General features: G+C 41.0%; 1 protein-coding gene across 1 annotated transcript in view; it reads right to left on the bottom strand.

Annotated features, from left to right (window-relative positions):
* Nucleotides 1–24,646, bottom strand: part of cblb (Cbl proto-oncogene B, E3 ubiquitin protein ligase) — a 200,784-nt gene that overhangs the window by 103,965 nt on the left and 72,173 nt on the right. Inside the window, exon 2 of the mRNA XM_072585385.1 lies at nt 6,838–6,984. Within this exon, the coding sequence (XP_072441486.1) occupies nt 6,838–6,984 (147 nt within the window). The remainder of the gene's footprint in view (nt 1–6,837; nt 6,985–24,646) is intronic.

Below are 24,646 nucleotides of genomic sequence, written 5' to 3'. Positions count from 1 at the left end.
CCAAGTTTCCCAAACCAAACTAGTCCTGTTTGCCCATCATTCCATATATTCCATCCCTTCATCACCTCAGGGGATCTCCCATCCACAGTCTCCAACTTCATAGTCCCAAAACCCCGCATCGCCTGGTTGTATCTCTTACCAAAAATTCACAAACCTGACGACTGCCCCGGTCGATCCATCGCCTCCGCCTGCTCCTGCCCCATCAAACTTATCCCTTCATATCCTGACACCGTCCTGTCCCCCTTGGCCCAGGAACCCCTCACAGACATTCAGGTCACCACCCATGCCCTCCATGTCTTCCATTTCTCTGGCCCCCAATGCCTTATCTTCCCAGTCCCTGCACACGTCCATCTGCTGTGGCGAAAATCTTCAACCCCTCCAGTTCTTCCTCTCCCACTGACCCAACTAGTACCCCTCCACCAACACACTCATTCAATTGCCTGAACTGGTCCTCGCCCTCAACAACTACTCCTTCGAATCCTCCCACTTCCTTCAGACCAAAGGGATACCCACAAAGGCCCCAGCTTTGTCTGCCTCTTCTGCGAATACGTGGAACTGTCCATCTTCCGTAGTTGCACGAACACCATTCCCACCTTTTCCTTTACTACACTGACTACTGTATTGGTGCCACCTCATGCTAGACCATCCCTGACATCTCCCTCCTCTTCCTGGACCTCTCTGTCTCCGTTTTCAACTCCCATAGCTACCTGGACTATACCTCCTCCCTCCCTGCTCCTGTAAAAATGCTTTCCCTTACTCTCAATTTCTCTGCCTCCACCGTATCTGCTCCCAGAAAGAGCAATTCCACTCCAGAACGTCCCAATGGCGTCCTATTTCCAGGACCGCAGTTTCCCCTCCCACACGGCCGACAATGCTCTCCAGCGCATCTCCACCACCCTTGAACTACACCCCTCTAACTACAACAAGGGTAGAACACCCCCCCCCCCCCCCAGTGCTCACCTGACCAATGTCCATCCTTCAATTTCTGCCACCTACAGGCTGATCTCACCACCAGAGATATACTTCCTTCCCCATATCAGCATACCACAGAGACCATTCCCTCAGCACTCCCTCGTTAGGTCAACACCTCCCCCCCCCCCCCTCCCCCCAGCAATCCACCCTTCACTCCCAGTAGCTTCCCTTGCTCCTGGGGGAGGTGTAAAACCTGTGCCCACACCTCCTCCCTCACCTCCATCCAAGGCTCCAAAGGATCCTTCCACATCCGGCAGAGATTTTCCTTCACATCCAAACACCTCATCTATTGTGTCTATTGCTCTTGATGTGGTTTCCTCTACATTGAGGAGACAGGATGCCAATTTGCAGAATGTTTCAGAGAACATCTCTGGGACACACTCACCAAACAACTGCACTGCCCTGTGGCTGACCATTTGAATTCCCCCTCCCACTCTGCCAAAGACAAGTAAGTCCTGGACTGCCTCCACTGCCAAATCCCTGTAGGAAGAACATCTCATCTTCCGCCTTGCTACCCTCCAACCACATGGCATCAACATCAATTTGACCAGTTTCCTCATCTCCCCTCCCCCCATCTCCTCCCAGATATAGCCCTCCACTTTGGCAGTGCCCTCTTGAACTATCCATCTTCCTTTCAACCCATCTGCTCCACACTCCATTCCAACCAATCACCATCACACACCCCCACCTGCATCTACCTATTGCCTTCCCAGCTACCTTTCTCCCAGCCCCACCTCCCCCTCTTATTTATCTCTCAGCCCCTTTAATCATGCCACCACTCTCCCCTTCCCCTCCATCCCCCCTCCTCCCCCGCACATTCCTGATGAAGGGTTTATGTCCGAAACGACGTCAACGCTCCTTCTCCTCAGATGCTGCCTGACCTGCTGTGCTTTTCCAGCACCACACTTTTCAATCCCATCTCTGAACCACACTCTGCGAAAAAGTTGCCACTTAGATCATTTTAAAAATTTTCCCCTCTTACCTTAAATCTTTGCCCTCTAGTTTTGAAGTTCCTCCACCCCAAGGATTGTCTATTCACCCAATCCTTGCCTCTCATGATTTTATATACTTCGAAAAGGTCACCAGTCAGTCTCCGACACTCCAGTGAATACGTTCCCAGCCTATTCAGCCTCTGTACATAGGTGAGATCCTCCAACCCTGGCAACATCCTTGTAAATCTTTTCTGATCCCTATCAAGGTTCATAACATCTTCCAATAACAGGGCAACCAGAACTGTACACAGTAATCCAAAAGTGGCTTCACCAATGTCCTGTACATCTCCAACCTTTGATCAAGATGGCGGTGGTGGAGTAGGCAGCATCCAGGAACTTGAGCCTGAGGTTCATCCATCCTGTCCGCTTTTCAGTTGTTTTCTTCTTTTTTAATTTTTTTTTCATTTTTGCTTCAAACTTACCGTCCGAGACACACAGCATCAACGACAACAGTATCGATGAGGAAGACGAAAGGCAGCTTCTTCAGGGTCCAAAGCATGGTAGTGGTCTGGTGAGCCTGGTATAGGACTCTGACAGATGGCATCAATAAAGCAGCTGGCAGAGAGGTGGGTACAGGCGCCGACATCGTCTGCAACATCAGCTGCTACAGTGGCAGCAGCAAAACATGACACCTGAGCAACAGCAAATTTGATACAGCTTGGTTTCAGTGCTGGCGGCACTGAAACAGTGGTAGAAGGGTTATGGACTCTGTTAAAGATATATCTTGTCTTTACTCTTAAACTTTTCAAAATGGTGCTGGATAATGTGGACAATAGAAGCTTTTCACTGTATTTTACTATATTTTCACTGTAAAATACACATGACAATAAAATCATTCATTCATTCATCATGACACCCCAACACCTACACTCAATGGTCTGATAAATGAAGGCAAGCATGCTAAACACTTTCTCAACTACCTTGTTAAGAAATTTCAAGGAAAAATGTACCTGAACCCCTTGGTCTCTCTGTTCAACAATGCTACCTGACCCTACCATCAACAAGTCCTGCCCTTTTTTATCTTATCAAAATGCAATATCTCCCATTTATCCAACTGAAACTCCATCTGCCACTCGTTGTCCCATTGGTCCAATTGATCAAGATCCCTTTGTAATTTAGATTACATTCCCTACAGTGTGGAAACAGGCCATTTGGCCCAACCAATCCACACCAACCCTCTGAAGAGTAACCCACCCAAACCCATTTTCCTCTGACTAATGCACCTAGCACTATGGGCAATTTAGCATGGCCAATTCACCTCACTTGCACATCTTTGGACTGTGGGAGGAAACTGGAGCATCCGGAGGAAACGCACGCAGACACGGGGAGAATGTGCAAACTCCACACAGACAGTCACCCAAGGCTGGGACCCTTGTGCTGTGAGGCAGCAGTGCCAACCACTGAGCCACCGTGCCACCCATCTTAAATAACCTTCTTCACTGTTCCCTATACCACCAATTTTGGTGTCATCCACAGATGTACTAACCATGCTTCCTAAATTCTCATTCAAATCATTTGTATAAATGATAAACAACAGTGGACTCCGCACTGATCCCTGTGGAGCAGACTGGTTACAGGTCTCCAGTCTGAAAAACAACGCTACACCACCACCCTCGGTCTCCTACCATTAAGCTAATTTTGTATCTAATTTGCAAGCTCTCGCTGAATCCCATGAATCAAACTTTACTAACTAGTCTACTACGTGGAACTTAGTCAAAGGTTTTAGTAAAGTCCTGTAGACAATGTCTACCACTTTGCCCTCATCTATCTTTTTGGTCATTTCATTAAAAAACTGGTCTACGTGGCCTATAATTCAAAATACACCAAAATAATCTTTATTTAAAACGAGTTTGTGCTAAAAACACATATTTAAGAGTGTTGACGGGAAATTAAATAACAAATATACATTATCGTTCCTATACTACAAGATACGATTACTATTGGGAAGACAGATGGATTTTTAACAAAATTGAAAATGGTTAAATGACAGCAATTATGCCAGCTCTCTATTCCAGATTTCAAATTTAATGGCCTAACTCTGACCATATAACCACTGGTGATTGTCATCTGATTCACTAATGTCATAGGGAAGGAAATCTGCCATCTTTACCTGGTCTGACCTAGATGTAACTGCAGAATCACAGCAAGGTGGTAGACTCTTAGGTGCCCACTGACCAGTTAGGGATGAGCAATAAATGTTAGCCCAGTCAGTGACACCTACATAACATGAACAAATCATTTTTTAAAATGTATTTTTATGGCTCAACACAACATTGGCCTTTAGTGCCCACTTTGCAAGTTTATTAAAAAATGAACAAAACGCAGAAGCAATCTGAATATTCATAAGGCAAACTGAACAATTTGAAAAAAAAAGTGCTAGAGTAAGTCAGCAGCTCTGGCAGCATCTGTGGGCAGAGAAACAGTTAATGCCTAGAGTCTACTCGGACACTCCTTCAAAATTGGATTTGGAAGTTTGCTTTTATATAGCAAACAATTTGCCCCTTACATTGCTTTTGTTGTTAAAACCTCATCTCAGAAATGTGTTCCACTAAACTGTGACTATTTTACATAACCCATACACGATAGCACACCAATATCATCAACTTCTTGCAGTCATAGACCTGCAAGTCTGTAAAATCACAACTCAGGGCTAAATTCACACTAAAGAGCAGAAGCAGCATTCACTCCTAATCATTGGATCAAATCAAATACCAAATCTTGCCGTATCCAGTCATCAAAATTGGCAGGCAACTAAACCACAGATAGGGAGAGGTGGGTCCATGATCATCATCATCATCCTCCTCTAAAAGGTGGAGCCAAATACATCCGTTCTCATTATAAGACTGACAAACGAGTGACCCTTTTCATCTAGAAGTGCCAAAAGTGCCTTTCCCTGAGCTTCCCATAAGCCATGCAATTTGATACACTCCACATGATATGACAAAATAGCTGACTGCACTGGATTCAGCAAAGAATGTACGCCCCAACAACATAACAGCTGGACAACTGAAAGCCCGTGCTCCAAAATGTGACACTCCTAGATAGTTGCAGTTCATCTACCAAACAGGCATTTACTGTGTGATGTGAAAAATTGCCCAAATGTTTCCTGTGCAGAAAATGCAGGGCAAATCCAATCCAGCCAATTACCTCTCCATGAGCAAAATGTCACCAAATGACAGCAAGCAGCACTTATTCAGCAATAACCTGCTCATCAGCACCCAATTTGGAGTCAACAAGGATAACTTTGCTGCATAGTTCAGTACCATTCAAGGCTAACACATTGCTATTTCAGGTCTCAAGGGAGAGGACAAAAAAGTCGTGATGGAGTAGATCAGTTGTGTTTGTGCTGAATGGCAACAGGCTATACTGTCCACTCCTGTTGCTTTTTCTTATGTTCTGTTTCCAACTAGAGATACTCTAATCAACTCCCCTTGACATTGAACGGAATTAGTCTTGTTAATTTCTCCAACATCAATATCATGGGCAAAGTGGTCACCATGCAACAGACACTTTATGGAAATAGCCACATATTGCAATTATAAGAACAAATCAAAGGTTGGTTATTTTGCTGCAAATGACTCAACGTCCAATTCCCCAAATCCTTTCCACCATCTAAAGACATAAGTCACAAGTATGATAGATTCTATCGAGGGTGCAGGCCCAACACTCAAGGACAAAGCAACCTGCTTGAATGCTGGCCCATCACCTGAAATATTTATGCCATCAACCGCCAGCTTATTTTATTGAAATATACGAAATTGAGAAAATGCACTGGAGCAACTCACCAAACATTCGTCGATCGCACCTACTAAAGCTGAAAGCTTTATCACCCACAAACAGCACAGAAAATGTGTGGGAACACAAAACCTTCAAGATTGTTAAGTTATAAGTAGCCTGGAAACATACCATCCTTACATCATCATGAGGTCAAAACCCTGAAAGGTCCTTGTTGACAATACAATGCAAATGCATAAATCGTGAAAAATACGGTGGTTTGAGAAGGCTTACCCTCCATGTTCTCGAGGGAATTAGGGACGGTCAATGAATGCTGGTCTTGTCAGTGGAATTTACATCCCACAAACAAAGGGGGAAAAAAGCAGAAGCTGATAGCCAACAATGGACTTCTGCTACCAAAAGTGTTTCAAAATTCAAAATGAAAGTGGTGTTTCAATTGAGGGTCTAAACATTTGTATATTGCACAGTGACCAGTTATTGTACCTTATCTGAAAATCTACTGCTGCGCTGAAGCAGTCAAACTATGAAATGCTGCAAAGGTCAAACCAGAGAAGATAATCTATGTGTATTGGAAGAATCTAGAGAAGTAGCAAAAAGCAGCAACAACAGCATTTCACAATTAAACTGTCTAACGATGCAACGCATGGGAGTTTGGTAATATCTTTTTTCATGCATGACAGGGCAATAAATGTGTTATTAGGGATGGTTGCTAAAAATTTACCTTGTCTCAGCAGAGTATTAGGTAACAGAATAAAATTCATCTCTAGGTCAGCTGGCTGTAAGGGAATTAAATTAATTAAACAGTTTCTATTAAATGGGTTCTGAGCTTTGATCAAATGCACAACTGCACACAAAATTCAGTTCAAAACTACCACTCAAGTCTCACTCAAAAGGCATGAAGATAAACAAAAAAATCTGTCTATTGTCGGAAGATGTGTTGAGATTGGCAAGTATACCATGCTAAGCCTGTTTGCAACACTGACAAATGCAAAAGCACTCCTTTTCTCAGCACTGACACGATTCACTTTGATCAGAACATGATTGAAGGAATATTTTTTTAAAAAGCAATTCTGCAGTTATGAGAAACTTGCAATTTGAAAAATAATCATTCTATGTACAAAAAAACCTTCATACTCACTTGTCATCAAAAGCCCATTTCCAAAATTCAGCAGCATCTGCCTTTGTGATGCGAAAATTGTCACCCTGAAAATGGCCAGATGGGAAAATGGCCTTGATTTCTGCCAGCATGTGACTAAAGATGAGTGAGAGCTTTGTAAGATTCCTCCTAGAGAAGAAACAGACAAATTATTTTAGTGTACCCGAAAAGATATAGTCATATATCATTTAGCATGTTGAAATAGCAAAACAAAACTGAGCACACAAAAACCTTGCAGTTTTCAAATTTGATGCACTACTGGTTGGCAAGTTTAAAAAAAAACTTATTTTGTGCCTCTCTTACCAAGCTGCTCCTCATGTGTACACTCCAGAAATTGCTTCTATTTCATGCCCACACAGTCACCTCTAAAGTCCATGAAGGTTCTATCTTTGACCGCCATCTCTTCCTCATTCACATGGTACTTATGCGCATAAACATCCTGATGTAATTTTTTTTTAATCAACTTGCTTCGAGATGTTATGATGCACCTCTGGAACTGGTGGAACTTGAGTCCAAGGCATCCAGGTCAGGCGTAGGTTCACAATCACTGGACCACAACAGCCCAAACCAACCCCATGTACTGTACACAGATAAAATCTAGCCACCTGTCACTGACTCTGACAACTTCAGACTCAATTATTCCAAAGCTTTTCTGGCTGCATTTCCATCTACAGCCTTTGTAAACATCTGATCATTCAAACTCGACTGATTAGATTAGATTAGATTCTCTACAGTGTGGAAACAGACCCTTCAACCTACAAGTTCACACCGACCCTCCGAAGAGTAACCCACCCAGACCCATTTCCCTCTAACTAATGCACCTAACACTGTTGGCAATTAAGCATGGCCAATTCACCTGACCTGCACATCTTTGGACTGTGGGAGGAAACTGGAGCACCCGGAGGAAGCCTACGCAGACATGGGGAGAATATGCAAACTCCACACAAACAGACAGACGCCTGAGGCAGGAATTGAACCCGAGTCCCTGGTGCTGTGAGGCAGCAGTACTAACCACTAAGCCACCGCGCCGCCTGTGTTTGGACAAATCACACTTACAGATCACCCTACCCTCACTGACTTGCGACATACAATGGCCAGTTTTCCAATGTCTTTCTACATTTTCCTTGACCTTGCACTTAGAATATTTATCTTGCTTAAACTCCTTCACATCATTTCTCCGCATTTGTTACAACCCCCACACTAAAACATTTCATGGGCAAATGTTTTATGGCCCCATAACTTCTGTATAGTTATTAACCCAAAGAATAATTCAAGTTGCTTCAAAGCTTGCATTTAAAAGTTTTAAAATCAGAGTAGCATTTGGCTTGTTAACAATACAAACAACATTTAAAAATGTGATTTAGGAAGGCAAGAATCTAACATGATACTGAGCAAAAAATGACCCAACTAGCTTGGTAATGCTAGTTTCTCTCCCTCACATCAATGTCACTAACCTAACTCACAACAGTCTTCGCTTCCTCTTTACAGCTACTGAGTTCACTTGACATGCTCAGTCTCAGAGGGCAAACAGCCTACTCTTTCTCCCATTTCTTAGGCTTCACTGCTAACATACAGCAACTTCCTTGCTTGTGTTTCTATTTTAGTATTAGTCTTTTAAACATTTCACAGATTATCAAGGAGTTGATGTAAGACAGCGCATTTAAGTCAGTAAAGTTAACAGTAGATAACTGAATTGAAGTTGCAAGATTTGTGGTATCACTATGAGACCAGTGGCCCATTATTGGAAAGGCAAGTTGGAACACTTTGATTTCCATGTAGCCACTGAGCATCTGTTAAGGTTGCAGAACTCAAGATGCAAGAGAAGGCTGAAAAAATTAAAGGAGCTTGAAACATGGATGGGAGAGAAATGATGGAACAAAAAAGATTACAAAATGATTATTTGACAGCCCAATGAGTCATGAAGTTGAAGTGCAAATCACTTCCCAGAAGCACGAGGGCTATGGACACTACCATTGGTGGGAAATGAAGTCAAGCCTATGGCAGTGGCCTCATCCATGTGGTTCAAAAAAATTATTGTCACAATCGATGTCAGCACTATAGCATAACCAACAACAAAACCACTTGACTAGTAATCCACAAGTTGCACTGGGAACTAGAGTTTTACAGACGAAATGTCCTCAAAATTAAGTGAACATGGCAAAAAATATCATACACTATTTTAGTTGCTTACCTAAGTAACTAACAACAGTCCTAGGTCAACTGATATGTTGGATGAGGTCAAAATCATTTGTAAAAGATACATAAAATTACCATCTACTGTTACAAGTGTAAAACTTCCAACATATTCATTTGATCAAAGCAGCATCTCAGTTCTGTAAGATTTAATTTCTGATCAATTTTAAAATTACATGTTAGCAAATACTAATAGTCCAGTTATTCACTGACACAGTATTGCGGTTCTGTTCCTTTCTCCTTTTAGGTTTTTAGTACAACACATCAGCAACAAAAATCTATGATCTCACAGTACTTCTTGGATCGAAAAGGCAATGCAAATTGATAATGAAAAGTGAATAATGGAGACTTCTTACAAATTAAAAGGTTTTTACAGCTGCCAGAAAATCAGTTGTAGCATGATTATAAAGAAAGACCTTGTTTAAATGCACAAAGTGAACCCAAGAACATGCGAATTAGCCTGCTGTTCACTTTCAAAACAGAAATGTAAAGGTACCCTTCCCCTTATTTACCTATATTTTGGAGTCATCATATTTTTTTATTTGTTACATAAAGAATGCAAAGACTATGTGACAATCCAGGAGACAAGAACAAGAACTCATAGACTACACAGTTAACATAAATGAAGTGTCTGGGCACGTTTGCCCAAACTGTAGGAATAGTACATATACAGCACAAAGCTGCCTCAATTTTGGCATGCATTGCATGCTTCATCAGCATGGAGGGCACACAAAGAAGCTGTTGGAAATGGCATTGGCATCTTCACAATATAGTAGGCATTATAATTCAAACATGCAAGCTGCGGCATAGTCTTATGTCTAAGTCATGGCATTTTGATAACACTACAGCTCCTAGCTGTACGATAACCCTCCTACAGAGAAAAATAGCTTCAGGAAACACTAAACTGGACTCACCCATTTGACAGGTGAGATTGTAAATCAGAACGAGTTCCAAAGTAGGGGTCACAGAAATCTTAAGCAATTTCATACCTTTCAACATAATCAAAACATAATTTTCCCAAAACTTTTTCAAGGAACAAATGAAGACAAAACTGAATGTTCGCATTTGTAAGACTGCACTGTAACTGAATTCATGCAGAATCAAATCAGATATTTGATCTCTAAATCATGAGGAATTCAATTATCAGTTATTCATCCCAATATTAAAGCGCAATCTTATGTATAATGTGAAACATAAGTAGGCCACAACAGAGACTCCAAAAGCTAGTTTCCTCACATATACAATAAAACATGAATGCTTGGTAAACCAAAACTTGGTGACTAAAACTTTTGCTTACCTTGTAATAACATAACTGACCTCAACTTTTGGGTAATCCAAGATGGATGACAGGAAACAATTGTGGCTCTAAGAGCTGTTCCTTTTTTGAGGTATTTTAGGTGTTGGAGGCAATTTCCTTGAATTTCAGGAGCAGCAATTGCTGTTTTAAATGCAGTTTCATTGTTTTGAAACTTTGGGGAAAAAATATCAAAACAGCGGCATTTTTAAAAGGAGGAAGACAGACAAAAGGCAGCGATCACATGGTCATTGAGGGAGAGAGAGAAAGAAACCTACACTGCTAAATGACACAGCAGTGAATCTGCAGTTACTGCCTTCGCTATTTGAGTTCATGTATATCTGGACATCACAGTGCGTCTAGGAAAAATTAACAAACAGCAAAATTCACAGTTGATCTTGGAGGAACCTGTATGGGAGAGCTCAAAGTACAGGAACAAATAAGTGCATAGTTTTTAATGTGTGACCTTGCTGTAAGTCTGCAATAGTGAGTAGAGTGGATTCTTTCTTGAATATGTTTTATTGAGATCCATCTTTTGATTAGATTTTAAAAATATAAACCATAAGTACTAAGTTAGCCTGGAGTACTGTTTTTTCAGAGCAATAAGACGGTGCTAATTTCTGGGTGTGTAGATTGTGAAGGATCAAAGATGGCCATTAGTAGAGTGATATGCTCTTCCTGTTAGACGTGAGAGTTTAGGGTCAGTTTCCGTGTTACTGATGATTATATCTGCTGCAAATGTCTTTGGTTGCGAATCCTATCATATCGCATGGATCGGTTATAGCGGCAGTTAGAGGCAATAAGGAATTTAGAAGAGCTAAGGGATGCGATAGAAGGCAGCTATAGGAAGGGAGAAAAGTTGCAGATACAGTGAGGGAGATGAGTTAAGTTCAAGAAAGGTAAGAGGGCGAGGCAGGAAGTGTAGGAGTCTTCTACGCCTATCCCATTTCAAAATTGTACGCTGTTTTGGAAAATTTTGGGGGTGATAGACTCTCAGGGGAATGTAGCATGAACAGCCAAATTTCTGGTATTGAGACTGACTCTAATGTAATGAGGGCTTTGGCAGGTTTCAAGTGATCCATTGTGATCGGGGACTCTTTAGTCATAGGTACAGACAGACATTTCTGTGGCCAGCATCAAGAAATCAGTATGGTTGCCTCCCTGGTACAAGGATCAAGGATGTATCAGAGAGGGTACAGAATGTTCTCAAACATGAGTGGGACCAGCAGGAGGTCATTGCACACACTGGAACTAATGACAGAGGAAGAGAAAAGGGTGAGATTCTGAAGGGATAATATAGAAAGTTAGGCAGGAATTTAAAAAGGACGTCCTCAAAGTTAGTAATATCTGGATTACTCACTGTGCTACGAGCTAGTGAGGGTAGGAATAGGAGGATAGAGCAGATGAATGTTTGGCTGAGGTGCTAGTACAAGGGAGAAGGGTTCATATTTTGGATCACTAGAATCTCTTCTGGGGTAGAAGTGACCTGGACAAGAAGGATGGACTGCACCTGAATTGGAAGGGGACTAATATACTGGCAGGGAGATTTGCTCGAGCTGTTCAGGAGGATTTAAACTAATAAGGTGGGGGGGTGGAACAAGGGAAACAGTGAGGAAAGAGATCAATCTGAGACTGGTACAGTTGGGAAAAGGAGTGAGTCAAAAAGTTAGGGCAGGCAGAAACAAAGTAGAGACCAATGTAGGACTGATAAATTAAACTGCATTTACTTCAATGAGAGAGGCCTAATGGGGAAGGCAGATGAACTCAGGACATGGTTAGGAACATGGGACTGGGATATCATAGCAATTACAGAAACATGGTTCAGGGATGGACAGGATTGGTAGCTTAATGTTCCAGGATAAAAATGCTATAGGAAGAATAGAAGAGGGAAAATAAAGTTAAGGGGAATCCAAAGGGATTTATAAATACATTAACGATAAAAGGGTAGCTCGGGAGAGAATAGAGCCCCTCAAAGATCAGCAAAACTGTCTGTGTGTGGAACCGCAGGAGATGGGGAAGATACTAAATGAGTATTTTGCATCACTATTTACTGTGGAAAAGGACATGGAAGGTATAGAATGTGGGAAAATAGATGGTGACATCTTGAAAAATGTCCACATTACAGAGGAGGAAGTGCTGCATGTCTTGAAATGCATAAAAGTGGATAAATCACCAGAACCTTATCAGGTGTACACTAGAACTCTGTGGGAAGTTAGAGAAGTGATTGCTAGGCTCCTTACTGAGATATTTGTATCATCGATAGTCATAGCTGAGGTGCCAGAAGACTGGACGTAGTCTAATGTGGTGCCACTATTTAAGAAAGGTGGTAATGAAAACTCAAGGAGAAAGTGAGGACTGCAGATGCTGGAGATCAGAGCTGAAAATGTGTTGCTGGAAAAGCGCAGCAGGTCAGGCAGCATCCTGAAGAAGGGCTGATGCCCGAAACGTCAATTCCTCGGTAATGAAAACTCGATAACTATAGACATTGGTAGTGAGCAAGTTGTTCGAGGGAATCCTGAGGGACAGGATTTACACGTATTTGGAAAGGCAAGGACTGATTAGGGATATCAGCATGGCTTTGTGCGTGGGAAATCATGTCTCACAAACTTGATTGAGATTTTTGAAGAAGTAACAAAGAGGATTGATGAGGGCATAGAGGTGGACGTGATTTGTATGGACTTCAGTCGAGAGTGTGGTGCTGGAAAAGCACAGCAGGTCAGGCAGCATCTGAGGAGCAGGAGAGTCGACGTTTCAGACAAAAGCCCTTCATTCCTGATGGGTCCACTGCTTTTCATCACTAATATAAATGATTTCAAAGTGAACATCGAAGGTACAATTAAGTTTGCAGATGACACCAAAATTGGAGGTGTAATGGACAGCAAAGGTTACCTCAGATTACAACAGGAACTTGATCATATGGGCCAATGGGCTGAGGAGTGGCAGATGGAGTTAAATTTAGATAAATGCAAGGTCCTGCATTTTGGAAAAGCGAATCAGAGCAGGACTTATACACTTAATGGTAAGGTCCTGGTATCTGGTTGGCATGGATGAGTTGGACCAAAGGGTCTGCTTCTGTGCTGTACATCTCTATGACTCTTGTAATTTCTCTTAAATTAGTGCACAATAATTTCTAAATTAAATTTTGAGAACACATTTTATGAATACTGTAACTATAATCTTTATTCAGGAAGGTTCTGTTCATACAACAGAAAATTGCCAAACAGTTTTAATCCCTAACAGTTTAATTAACTTTAGGCAAAAAGATGGTGAGTCAATTTAAGGAGTATTTCTCTCCAACAGTAAGTTTGGCTTCTGTGCTGAACAAAGAGGACTTTTGAATTCATTCTTCTCAAATGGAGAAGACAGCAATTTTTGTATACAAGATTAGAAAGTTTATCTTCAGAACTAAAAAGGAGCTGGAAAATGATTTTTTTTTTGTATTCATTCGTGGCATAAGAACTTCACTGGCTAGCCAGTATTAATTACCCATCCACAGTTGCCCTTGATAAGAGGGAGGGTGAGCGGTCATTTTGAACTGCCGTAATCCATTTCATAAGGCTGTTAGGAAGGGAGTTCCAGGATTCTGACCAGCAACACTGAAAGAACTGCATAGTATTTCCATGTCAGGATTGAGGATGGCTTGGAGGAGAACGTCTACGTAACAGTATTGTTGTGAATCTATCTTGTCCTTTTTGATGATAATGGTCCCGGGTTTGAAAGGATCTTCAGTGGTTATCTGCTAGTGTTTAAGAAAGCATAGGTTACTTAGCTTTATATATAGAGGGAACGTTATAAATCACTAGTCAGATTTTAGCTGGAATATTGCAGCTGATTTTGAGCACCACCTTTCAGGAAAAACTTAAAGGCCTAAGCAAGGGTACAAATGAGGTTTACCGGGGCATTAGCAGACCTATGGAATTACATTTTGAGGAGAAGTTACAAAAGTCCGTTCACTTCAGAATACAGAATGTTAATATGTGACCTGATAGAGGTTAACACATTAACTTCTGTGATAGAGACAGGCTGTTTGTCCCGGTGAGTGCATCAATGAGTTGACATCATAGAGTTCCAAACAATGGAAAACAAAAACATTCAGAAAGGAGAGAAAAACATATTTTGCCAGAGAGTTATAGAATCATAGGAGATGTACAGCATGGAAACAGACCCTTCGGTCCAATCCGTCAATGCCGACCAGATATCCCAACCCAATCTAATCCCACCTGCCAGCACCAGGCCGATATCCCTCCAAACCTTTTCTATTCATATACCCATCCAAATGCCTTTTAAATGTTGCAATTGTACCAGCCTCCACTACTTCCTCTGGCAGCTCATTCCATACACGTACCACCCTCTGCGTGAAAAAGTTGCCCCTTAAGGTCTCTTTTATATCTTTCCCCTCTCAGTCTAATTGTTGAGTTCTACCTTAAAAGATGCTGAAAGATGATTGTATAAATAATTTTAAACTATAAAAGAAATTGGGCAGTTATTGGATAAATGCTAGCATGTGCGACTAAGTACAAGTGCTTTTTCAAAGAGGCAGCACAAGTCCAGTTCTGATCTCCAACATTCAATTGTGGACTTTTTAGCAACTGTATCTATAAAAGAGGCATAAAGAACTTTGGCCAACTTGACCTGTATTTCTCAAATGCAAAGATTGGGAAAATTGTAAATGGAATAGATTTATATTTATGTGATACATCATGACATCTCTCAAACAATCCAAAGTGCATCACATATAATTAATTTTACCCTGAGGTGCAATGAATCTGTTAAGTCTATAAATTTTAAAAGCGACATTGGTCACTTAAGTACACAACTATAAAATGGCCGCTTAGGGAAGATATGGAACAATCCCCAGTGCTCAATGAGTAACTCACAGACTGAAACATTGATTAAGGTGGGAGGTGGAAGAATTTCCAAATTAAACTTCATTTCATAAGATCATGATGGCATGATTAACAAAATAGTTAGCTACTCAAAAATAGTGGAACTAAGTTTCTATTTTGTTTCTCCCTACTTTGAAATTGTTCGTTTTGGCTTGGAATAGCATATGCATTTAACTTAAAGAAATTTAAATTTAGGTTTACCCACAATTTGAATTTCAGACTTATGAACTAGTCTGTCAGCTAAGTATAGTCATACCAAGGCCACAAACCATGTGGATTTTGCTGGAAGAGGTTACAGTGTAAGTTTTATGAGCTGCAAAAAAAAAGCTAACAGTAGCCCATTAACTCTCCTTCAAACATCATTTGAGAAAATGTGATATTAACTCAGGCTATCAAAAAAGCAACGTCAAGGACAAAAAAAGCGCCACACAGAATATTTATAGAATCATAGACATGTGCAGCACAGAAACAAATCCTTCGGTCTAACTCATCCAGGCCGACCAGATATCCCAACCCAATCTAGTCCCATTTGCCAGCACTTAGCCCATATCCTTCTAAACCCTCCCTATTAATATACCCATCCCGTTGCCTCTTAAATGTTGTAATTGTACCAGCCTCCACTACTTTCTCTGGCAGCTAATTCCATACACTACCCTCTGGGTGAAAAGGTTGCCCTTCAGGTCCCTTTTATATCTTTCCCCTCTCACCCTAAACCTATGCCCTCTAGTTCTGGACTCCCCCACCCCAGGGCAATGACTTTGTCTAGTTACCCTATCCATGCCCCTCATGATTTTATAAACCTCCAAAAGGTCACTCCTCAGCCTCCATTGCTCCAGGGAAAACAGCCCCAGCCTATTCAGCCTTTCCCAATAGCTCAAATCCTCCAACCCTGGCAACATCCTTGTACATCTTTTCTTAACCCTTTCAAGTTTCAGAACATCTTTCCGAAAGGAAGGAGACCAGAACTGCAAGCAACATTCCAAAAGTGGCCGAACCAATGTCCTGACAGCTGCAACATGACCTCCCAACTCCTGTACTCGATACTCTGACCAATAAAGGAAAGCATACCAAACACCTTCTTCGCTGTCCTACCTAACTGCAACTCTACTTTCAAGGTACTATGAAGCTACACTCCAAGGACTCTTTATTCAGCAACACTTGCTAGGACCTTACCATTAAGTGTATGAAGTCCTACTCTGATTTGCTTTTCCAAAATGCTGCATCTCACATTTATTCAAATTAAACTCCATCTGCCAGCTTGAGCCCATTTATCATCTTATATACAAAATGAAATACATAAATCCATTTTCAGTACTGAACCAACTCTTCACTGCAAACTTTAATTGCTGGAAGAATGAGGAAGAGATGGCACGTTGGGGCTTACTAAACTCAAAGTACATATCTCAACTGGACTGTCAAAAAGAACTAGAAACAAAGACTAATTTGGCTATGGGGATCAGATGGATCTAAGTTAGATGGTTATCTTTCTCAGTTACCTACATAAGGCAAACAGCAAAGCAGGACATTGAAGCCTTCAATGTTATATTAAAAAAAATCAATCTTCTTGATAAACCATCTCCACTTTGCTTCAAATATACACCCACTACAATTTCCCCATGATAATATTTTGCACTGTATCTGTCTTTTCTTAAATACCAATTATGATTTGACCACAGATGTTAAAGTTATATAATAACTTGGGCAGAAGCTTGGAAATCAGCGTGAAATATTTCCTACTATGACATAAACATTATACTTAAGTTGAAGACGTTTGAAAAACTCAACACACCCTTTCAGATAAGTACTCAATTGCATTCTATAAATGTCAACTCAATACTGGTGTTTTACAAATTATATTTTGCTGAAAGCATTCTTTCTTTGCATGACTGTGCAAAGATGTATTACTTTAAAATAAACTAGAATGCAACAAAATGGCCTTCCTTCAACCAAAATTATTTGCATTAACTCAACCATGGAAAGTCTAACTGGGCCAAGATGATGTATGTGGATACGTTTACAATCTCACTCGAATTTTAAGCTACTTGAAAGAAAAGTGGAAGGTAGTAGCAATATGAGTAACAAAAAGAGATCAATCTGTAATGTTATTTATTAAAAGCTGCCCTGATTTGCAAGAAGTGTAGAATATATAAATAGTGACAAGGAGGATGATATGAAAGTCAGAAGAGGAATAAATGGGCAGATGAAGTGCAACTATGACACAAAAGGTCTGATCTGAATGTTGAGGCTGAACTACCCAGTCAGGCATTCAAATCTGTTGACATCAACAATGTTAATATGAAGCTGGAAAAGCACTGGTAAGAATTTCAATTAAAACACATGTTTAAAAATCTCTTCAAAGGATCTGGCTGTCACTAACCAGGCCTGACAGATAGTAAACTGGGCATAAAAAAAACAGGGTACTGCAGAACTTGCTGGAAACTCTCAGATCTGACAGCATCCATGGAGACAAAGCAGAGAGTTAATATTTCAGGCCCCATGACCCTTCTTCAGAACTGATCATAGCTAGGAAATGGTTGGTATATGCACTGAAGATGGATGGGGGAAGAGAACATCCTCTCCCCCTCTGGGCTTCATTTCCACCTACCATTTACTCCTACCCTCTCTGCATTTTCAGCAAATATACCAAACTTTAACAAGCTATGATCAGTTCTGAAATAGGATCACCAGATCTGAAATGTTAATTCTGCTTTGTCTCTATAGACCTGTTGAGTTTCTCCAGCAATTTCCACTTTGGTTAGTAATCTAGCACTATGTTTTTGAACTCAACCAGATGAATGCGCCACAATGACCTCCCCACTGTTCCTGATTCTAATTCACCAATATATAATTAATGCTAACTGTAACTGATGAAATTATTAGTTTTCAATGTGTTAAGCAAGTATTGTTTCTTTGTGTAACCACGTTGACATTTGTTATTATGACTGATTTTGTCACTTCAAAGACTGTTCTAATATTTTTTCAGCAAAATGAAGAAACAGAAACAAAGTTCTTTTCGTGAATTATGAGGATGCTGCCAGTTGATTAGAAAGGAACGTACAGGTGCAAACTTTCTTGAGCAATTGCATTCATTCACAGAACATGGACGTCACTGGCCAGGCCAAAATTTATTGCACATTTATTGTTGCGCATGATGAGATAACAATTTGGGTCGTATAACAAGGCAGAGGGTATTGAATTAAATAAGGAATGATTACTTAGATTTGTGACAGCCAGACAGTTTGGCACTTAAGAGTGAAAAATCCTAAAAGCAGTGTTCTTACCCTGGTAGCAGTGGGAAAGCAGATACCCTGCGGGAGTACAAACAGATCTTTTTGACTGAGGAAAAAGCGGGTCAACATTATAGTCAGGATGGTGTGTGGATTAGATGAAAACTTGCAGGTGTTAGTGTTCCTATACATCTACTGCCCATGCCCTTCTAGGTGATAGAGCTCGTGGGTTTGGAAGGAGCTGTCAAAGAGAATTGGTGAGTTATTCCACTCTTCCTTGAATGGGTGCATACAGCTGTCACTGTGCATCGCTGTTTGAAGGAATAAATGTTAAGGTGGTGAATGGGATGCCAATCAAGCGGACATATTCATCCTGGATGGTGTCTTTTGTTATTTGAATAGCTTTCCATCACCTTACTGACAATCTTCCAGATTCAATGGGATGATCATTGAACAAACACTGGGGTCCTTTATGAAGCTAGTCCCACAATCATTCGGGCACATATTGTGCAAAATAAATTCCAGTGGATTGGATATCATGTCCTGATGGCCAAAGAACCTTCTCATGGTTAATGTGCTAAGGACAAAGAAACTTCTCTTAACAATGAATTAGAACAACAGTCGAAAAGCAAAGAAAGGGAAGAAAATCTTGCACATCAGATTCCACTATCTTCGAGCATATCCTGCCCCATGATGGGGGCAAAAACATCACTGAGTCATAAACTGGCTCATTGCTTGTTTGAAATTTCTAAGCCTAAGTATCTATCATCCTCGAATCAAGGTACAGTAGACGTTAATCAACACTACGTAACAAACTACAATTCATTAAATCTTATCTCCTTTATAATGAAATTGAAATTGGGATAAGGCCCACCAAAAACTAACATGCCCACGTTATCTGGCCAATTTTTTTCCATTTTTAAGTTAAATATTTAAGAACATGGTCCTGTAAAATGATTGATTAGAAAATTCACAATAACCTGATTCTAAGGGGTAATCTTTACTGATGAGGGGAATGATTTGTTTTCATTGCAAAAAAAATGCAAATTTCTATTAAAATGCTTTGAGAGGGTAGTTTTTTTAACGATTGAAATACTGACTCGCAATCTTCAACCAATCAAAAACACATTAAACCAAATACATTACATGGTTCTTTAAAAATACATCAATACACATCAGCAGAACATGAAAGAACGCTCAAGTCTGATATTTCTTCCATTTGGCGTGACATACACACTAGTTTTGACAATTTAAAATCAACAGCTATTTAAAGAAAACCACTGATAACCTTGTGCAGGCATCATTTATGAGATAACCTTTGCATGTCAGGTCCCAGGAGACAATATTTATGCTACTAATCAAACCATTGTTCTGCTAATTCTGCACAAACTTAGACCTTCAATTCAAATGCATAGATAAGAATTTTTATCTTCTTTTAGACTTCTTTAAAATCAAGATTTTTAAAAATAACGATTCCTGTCATACCAGATTTATTAAATTTGATACTTCAGAATATTTTGACTATTTTTCTATATTCTGCTGCATTAGGTCAAAGGTCATTTCTGAAATTCTTTAAGTAACACATTTCAATATTTCACCTTGCTGTACAGGAAGATGTCAAGCAGAGGACAGAAGTCAATCCAATGTACAGTATTCACTAGAGCAGTCACTCTCTTGCTCCGTGAATTACAATTGAGACGTAAGCTGACAAGAATACTAGAGGTACTTGATAGTCAAACATTGCTCAAAGAAATACACCCAATGAGATACACCCAATGAGATCCACAGAAAAAAAATCCTATTTTACAATGATCCATGCTGAGGATTACATTGAACTAAAATACAATTGATAAACAGCTACTGATTATTTGATATTAAAGCACAATTATTTCTGGAAAACCCAAAGTCACATTTATTGCTTTTTCAACACACGAAGGAAGATCATTTTTTTTAATGCCAAGAAAACTACATTAACACCACTTATAAAACATAGCATAAATGAATTCAAATTTACTTTGGAATACTCTAGATCAGATTAGCAAACACTATAGAAATATTAGCTAATAACCGAGAGATTACTGTCCACTCAGTAACAAGCCAGTAACAAGTAAAGGCGGCACGATGGCTCAGTGGATAGCACTGCTGCCTCACAGCATCAGGGTCCCAGGTTCGATTCCAACCTTGGGTGATTGTCTGTGTGGAGTTTGCACATTATCCCCGTGTCTGCATGGGTTTCATTCAGGTGCTCTGGTTTCCTCCCACAGTGTGTTGCTGGAAAAGCGCAGCATCAAAGGAGCAGGAGAATCAACATTTCGGGCATAAGCCCTTCTTCAGGAATGAGGAGGGTGTGCCAAGCAGGCTAAAAGGTAGGGAGGAGGGACTTGGGGGGAGGGGCTTTGGGAATGCGATAGGTGGAAGGAGGTTAAGGTGAGGGTGATAAGCCGGAGAGGGAGTGAGGGCAGAGAGGTCGGGAAGAAGATTGCAGGTCAAGAAGGCGGTGCTGAGTCCGAGATTGGGACTGAGATAAGGTGGGGGGGGGAGGGGAAATGAGGAAGCTGGAGAAATCTGCATTCATCCCTTGTGGTTGGAGAGTTCCTAGGCGGAAGATGAGGCGCTTTTCCTCCAGGTGTCGTGTTGCCATGGTCTGGCGATGGAGGAGGCCAAGGACCTTCATGTCCTTGGCGGAGTGGGAGGGGGAGTTAAAGTGTTCAGCCACAGGGCGGTTGGGTTGGTTGGTGCGGGTGTCCCAGAGGTGTTCTCTGAAACGTTCCGCAAGTAGGCGGCCTGTCTCCCCATCGGGTGCAGCGGATGCAGTAAACAATGTGTGTGGAGGTACAGGTGAATTTGTGACAGATATGGAAGGATCCCTTGGGGCCTTGGAGGGAAGTGAGGGGGGAGGTGTGGGCGCAAGTTTTGTATTTCTTGTGGTTGCAGGGGAAGGTGCCGCGAGTGGAGGTTGGGTTGGTGGGGGGGTGTGGACCTGACAAGGGAGTTGTGGAGGGAGTGGTCTTTCCGGAACGCTGATAGGGGTGGGGAGGAAAATATATCCTTGGTGGTGGGGTCTGTTTGGAGGTGGCGGAAATGATGAAGGATGATACGATGTATCTGGAGGTTGGTGGGGTGGTAGGTGAGGACCAGTGGGGTTTTGTCCTGGTGGCGATTGGAGGGGCGGGGTTCAAGGGCGGAGGAGCGGGAAGTGGAGGAGATGCGGTGGATAGCATCGTCAACAACGTCTGAAGGGAAATTGCGGTCTTTGAAGAAAGAGGCCATCTGGGTTGTTCGGTATTGGAATTGGTCCTCCTGGGAGCAGATGCAGTGGAGGCGAAGGAATTAGGAATATGGGATGGTGTTTTCACAGGGGGGAGGGTGAGAGGAGGTGTAATCTAGGTAGCTGCCCCCTGTAAAAACACCATCCCATTTCCCCTCAGACGTGGTTGATGATGCTATCCACCGCATCTCCTCCACTTCCTGCTCCTCCGCCCTTGAACCCCGCCCCTCCAATCGCCACCAGGACAGAACCCACTGGTCCTCATCTACCACCCCACCAACCTCCAGATACATCGTATCATCCTTCATCATTTCTGCCATCTCCAAACAGACCCCACCACCAAGGATATATTTCCCTCTAACTAATGCCGAATTTGAGTTAGTATATTGATTTTGTATAACTGAAAAGGTGTTGCTGGAAAAGCGCAGCAGGTCAGGCAGCATCCAAGGAACAGGAGAATCGACGTTTCAGGCATAAGTCCCTCCTCCCTATCTTTTATGTTCGCCTGCTTGGCACACCCTCCTCATTCCTGAAGAAGGGCTTATGCCCGAAATGTCGATTCTCCCGTTCCTTGGATGCTGCCTGACCTGCTGAGCTTTTCCAGCAACACATTGTCAGCTCTGATTTCCAGCATCTGCAGTCCTCACTTTCTCCTCTATGATTTTGTATAACCACAATATATGTAAACTGTAATTTGGAGACCAAAAATTGGACTAGGAAGAAATGTTAGAGAAAAATTATCTTAGGGTTGCTCAGGAGTAATATTGTTCTGGGTATATGCCAGTCTCTTGGTTAGGAAATATGCATCAGGGGAACACATTTTTTCGAGAGGTAGCAAGAAAGACCATTAGTAACTCGACTCAAAAGCTGAACAAACTATTATTTGCTACTTGACTAATTTAAGTAACATTTCAGTTAAATTCTAGATTACTTCTGGGAGGCAACTCCACCAACTCATGACTGATGACATACATTTTTCTGAAAGTCCAAAGTCATAACCATCATTTTATTTTTCCATTTGCATCACAAACTTTATTCACTGAAAGTCAAAAAAGTGTCACTGCGTTTGTCATGTTTAGTTGGAGATGAGGGCAGGAACTATCCGCACAATGGCAATTTTAAAGTTCGCTGATCATGACACCATAAAGTTTATAAATGCCAGAGGAATATAAAATAATTTAGACTTCAGTCTCCAGTCACATTACTATTTCTTGCATTAATAGATTACTTTCACCGAGAGTCGATATTGCTACCTTCAATGGCACTTTATTACTGATTTTGTACTATGCTACATTTCCATCCACATATGATACTCATTACAATGCTACAATATACAAATGATCACTAATGACAAGAATAAGTTACTATTCTCTCTGTGGAACTGGGCAGGGTTGATGGGTTGGTGGTGTGGAAGAGATCTATTTCTTAATAATTGACAGTACGATGCAAGAACTTTTCTACAGTAAAGCTTGAGTTCTGATACAGTCTAATAATTGAAAAGTTGCTTTAAATATAGTCTCAAATTTGCCTAACTCTCTAGTTTATATTTAAGATTACAGGTATACACAATTGCTGTTGATGCATTTGCAGATATTTACAAATAAAAATATCCTGATACAACAGAAAAGGTAACTGCAAAAATATGAACAAAAACCTTCTGAACTCCTAAACCTTTCCTTAATAAGGAAAGCCAACATGGTTTGTTAGAAGCAAATCACATTTACAACTCAAAAGATTGCTGATAAAGAAAGAGGTTAAATGAGTGAAATGCAGTTGATGTGATCTATACAGATTTCAAGATATATAGCAATTTCAAAAGATACTTGACGAAGTGTGACTAATTAGGAATGCCAAAATAAAGTTAAAACCAGTGGATTAAAAGGATCTGTGGTAGCAAGGATACAAATTTGATGGAGCAACAAAAACGTTGCTCAGTGATAGAAAACAGAATAGTGCTGAACAGTTTCTTCTCAAACTGGAGATAGAGTTCAGTACTCGTATCACTGCTTTTTTTTTAAACATATATGCAACCGGGGCTTGATGCAAATGGCACATTTTTTAAAAATTGGAAAATGACGCAAAACTGAAGGAGGAGTATAGTTTCAAGAGGACACAGGTAAAGTGAAGGACAGAACAGACTATGAAGTTTGATCCAAAGAAATGTGGCTTATTCATTTTGCCAGGAATATGTTGCTGAAGTTATTCATCTTGCAGCTCATCAGGACAGGCAGAAGAATCCATTCCAAAGGGAACAATAATTTATTCTGCAGGAGTAACATGGTGCTATTTGGTTGGCTTATGGACTCTCATTGTTTGAGGCATCGTCAAGGTGAATGCACCCAAGAACAATTACCCAAAGCTTTTGTTTAAATGCAAAAAAGGCAGTTCAACTCTGGTTCACTTCAGGTCGCTAAAAGCTATTATTACACAGTAGACAAACAGGAGGTTGGAACAGCACAGCTTCTTTAAAAGCAAAAGGAATTTGTCCAGACATCGTATCTTTTCAACTGAAGAATGAATTGGGGGATTCATTGTCTCTGTTGTGTTCCCCATGACACTGTATAAACCAGAGTACCAAAATGAATAAATTAGTATTTTTTTTTAAACCAACTTAACTCCATATGAGATGTGGAGCCAGCATGTGTTGCCTATCCCTAAGCCTGCAATCTGAGTTGGCAGGCTAAGCCATGTCAGAGTCAATCACACGGAGTCACACATGAACCAAAATAGGAAAGGATGGCAGAATTCCTTCCCTGAATGACAGTGGATGAGATGACTAGTTAAAGAGGTGTGGAAGGTAAAACAGAGATCTATGATGGGATTAAAGAGAAAGGAGATTAAAGAACAAAAGGTTTCAAGGTGACAGGTAACAGTTAAAAACTGCGGTATCAGATATAGGACAGAAACAAAAGTTATCCACATG

This window comes from Chiloscyllium punctatum, chromosome 15 (genome assembly GCF_047496795.1).
Source record: "Chiloscyllium punctatum isolate Juve2018m chromosome 15, sChiPun1.3, whole genome shotgun sequence".
NCBI classification, from domain to species: domain Eukaryota; kingdom Metazoa; phylum Chordata; class Chondrichthyes; order Orectolobiformes; family Hemiscylliidae; genus Chiloscyllium; species Chiloscyllium punctatum.
Note: the sequence above shows the minus strand (reverse complement) of the source record. Positions and strands in the feature narration are given on the sequence as shown.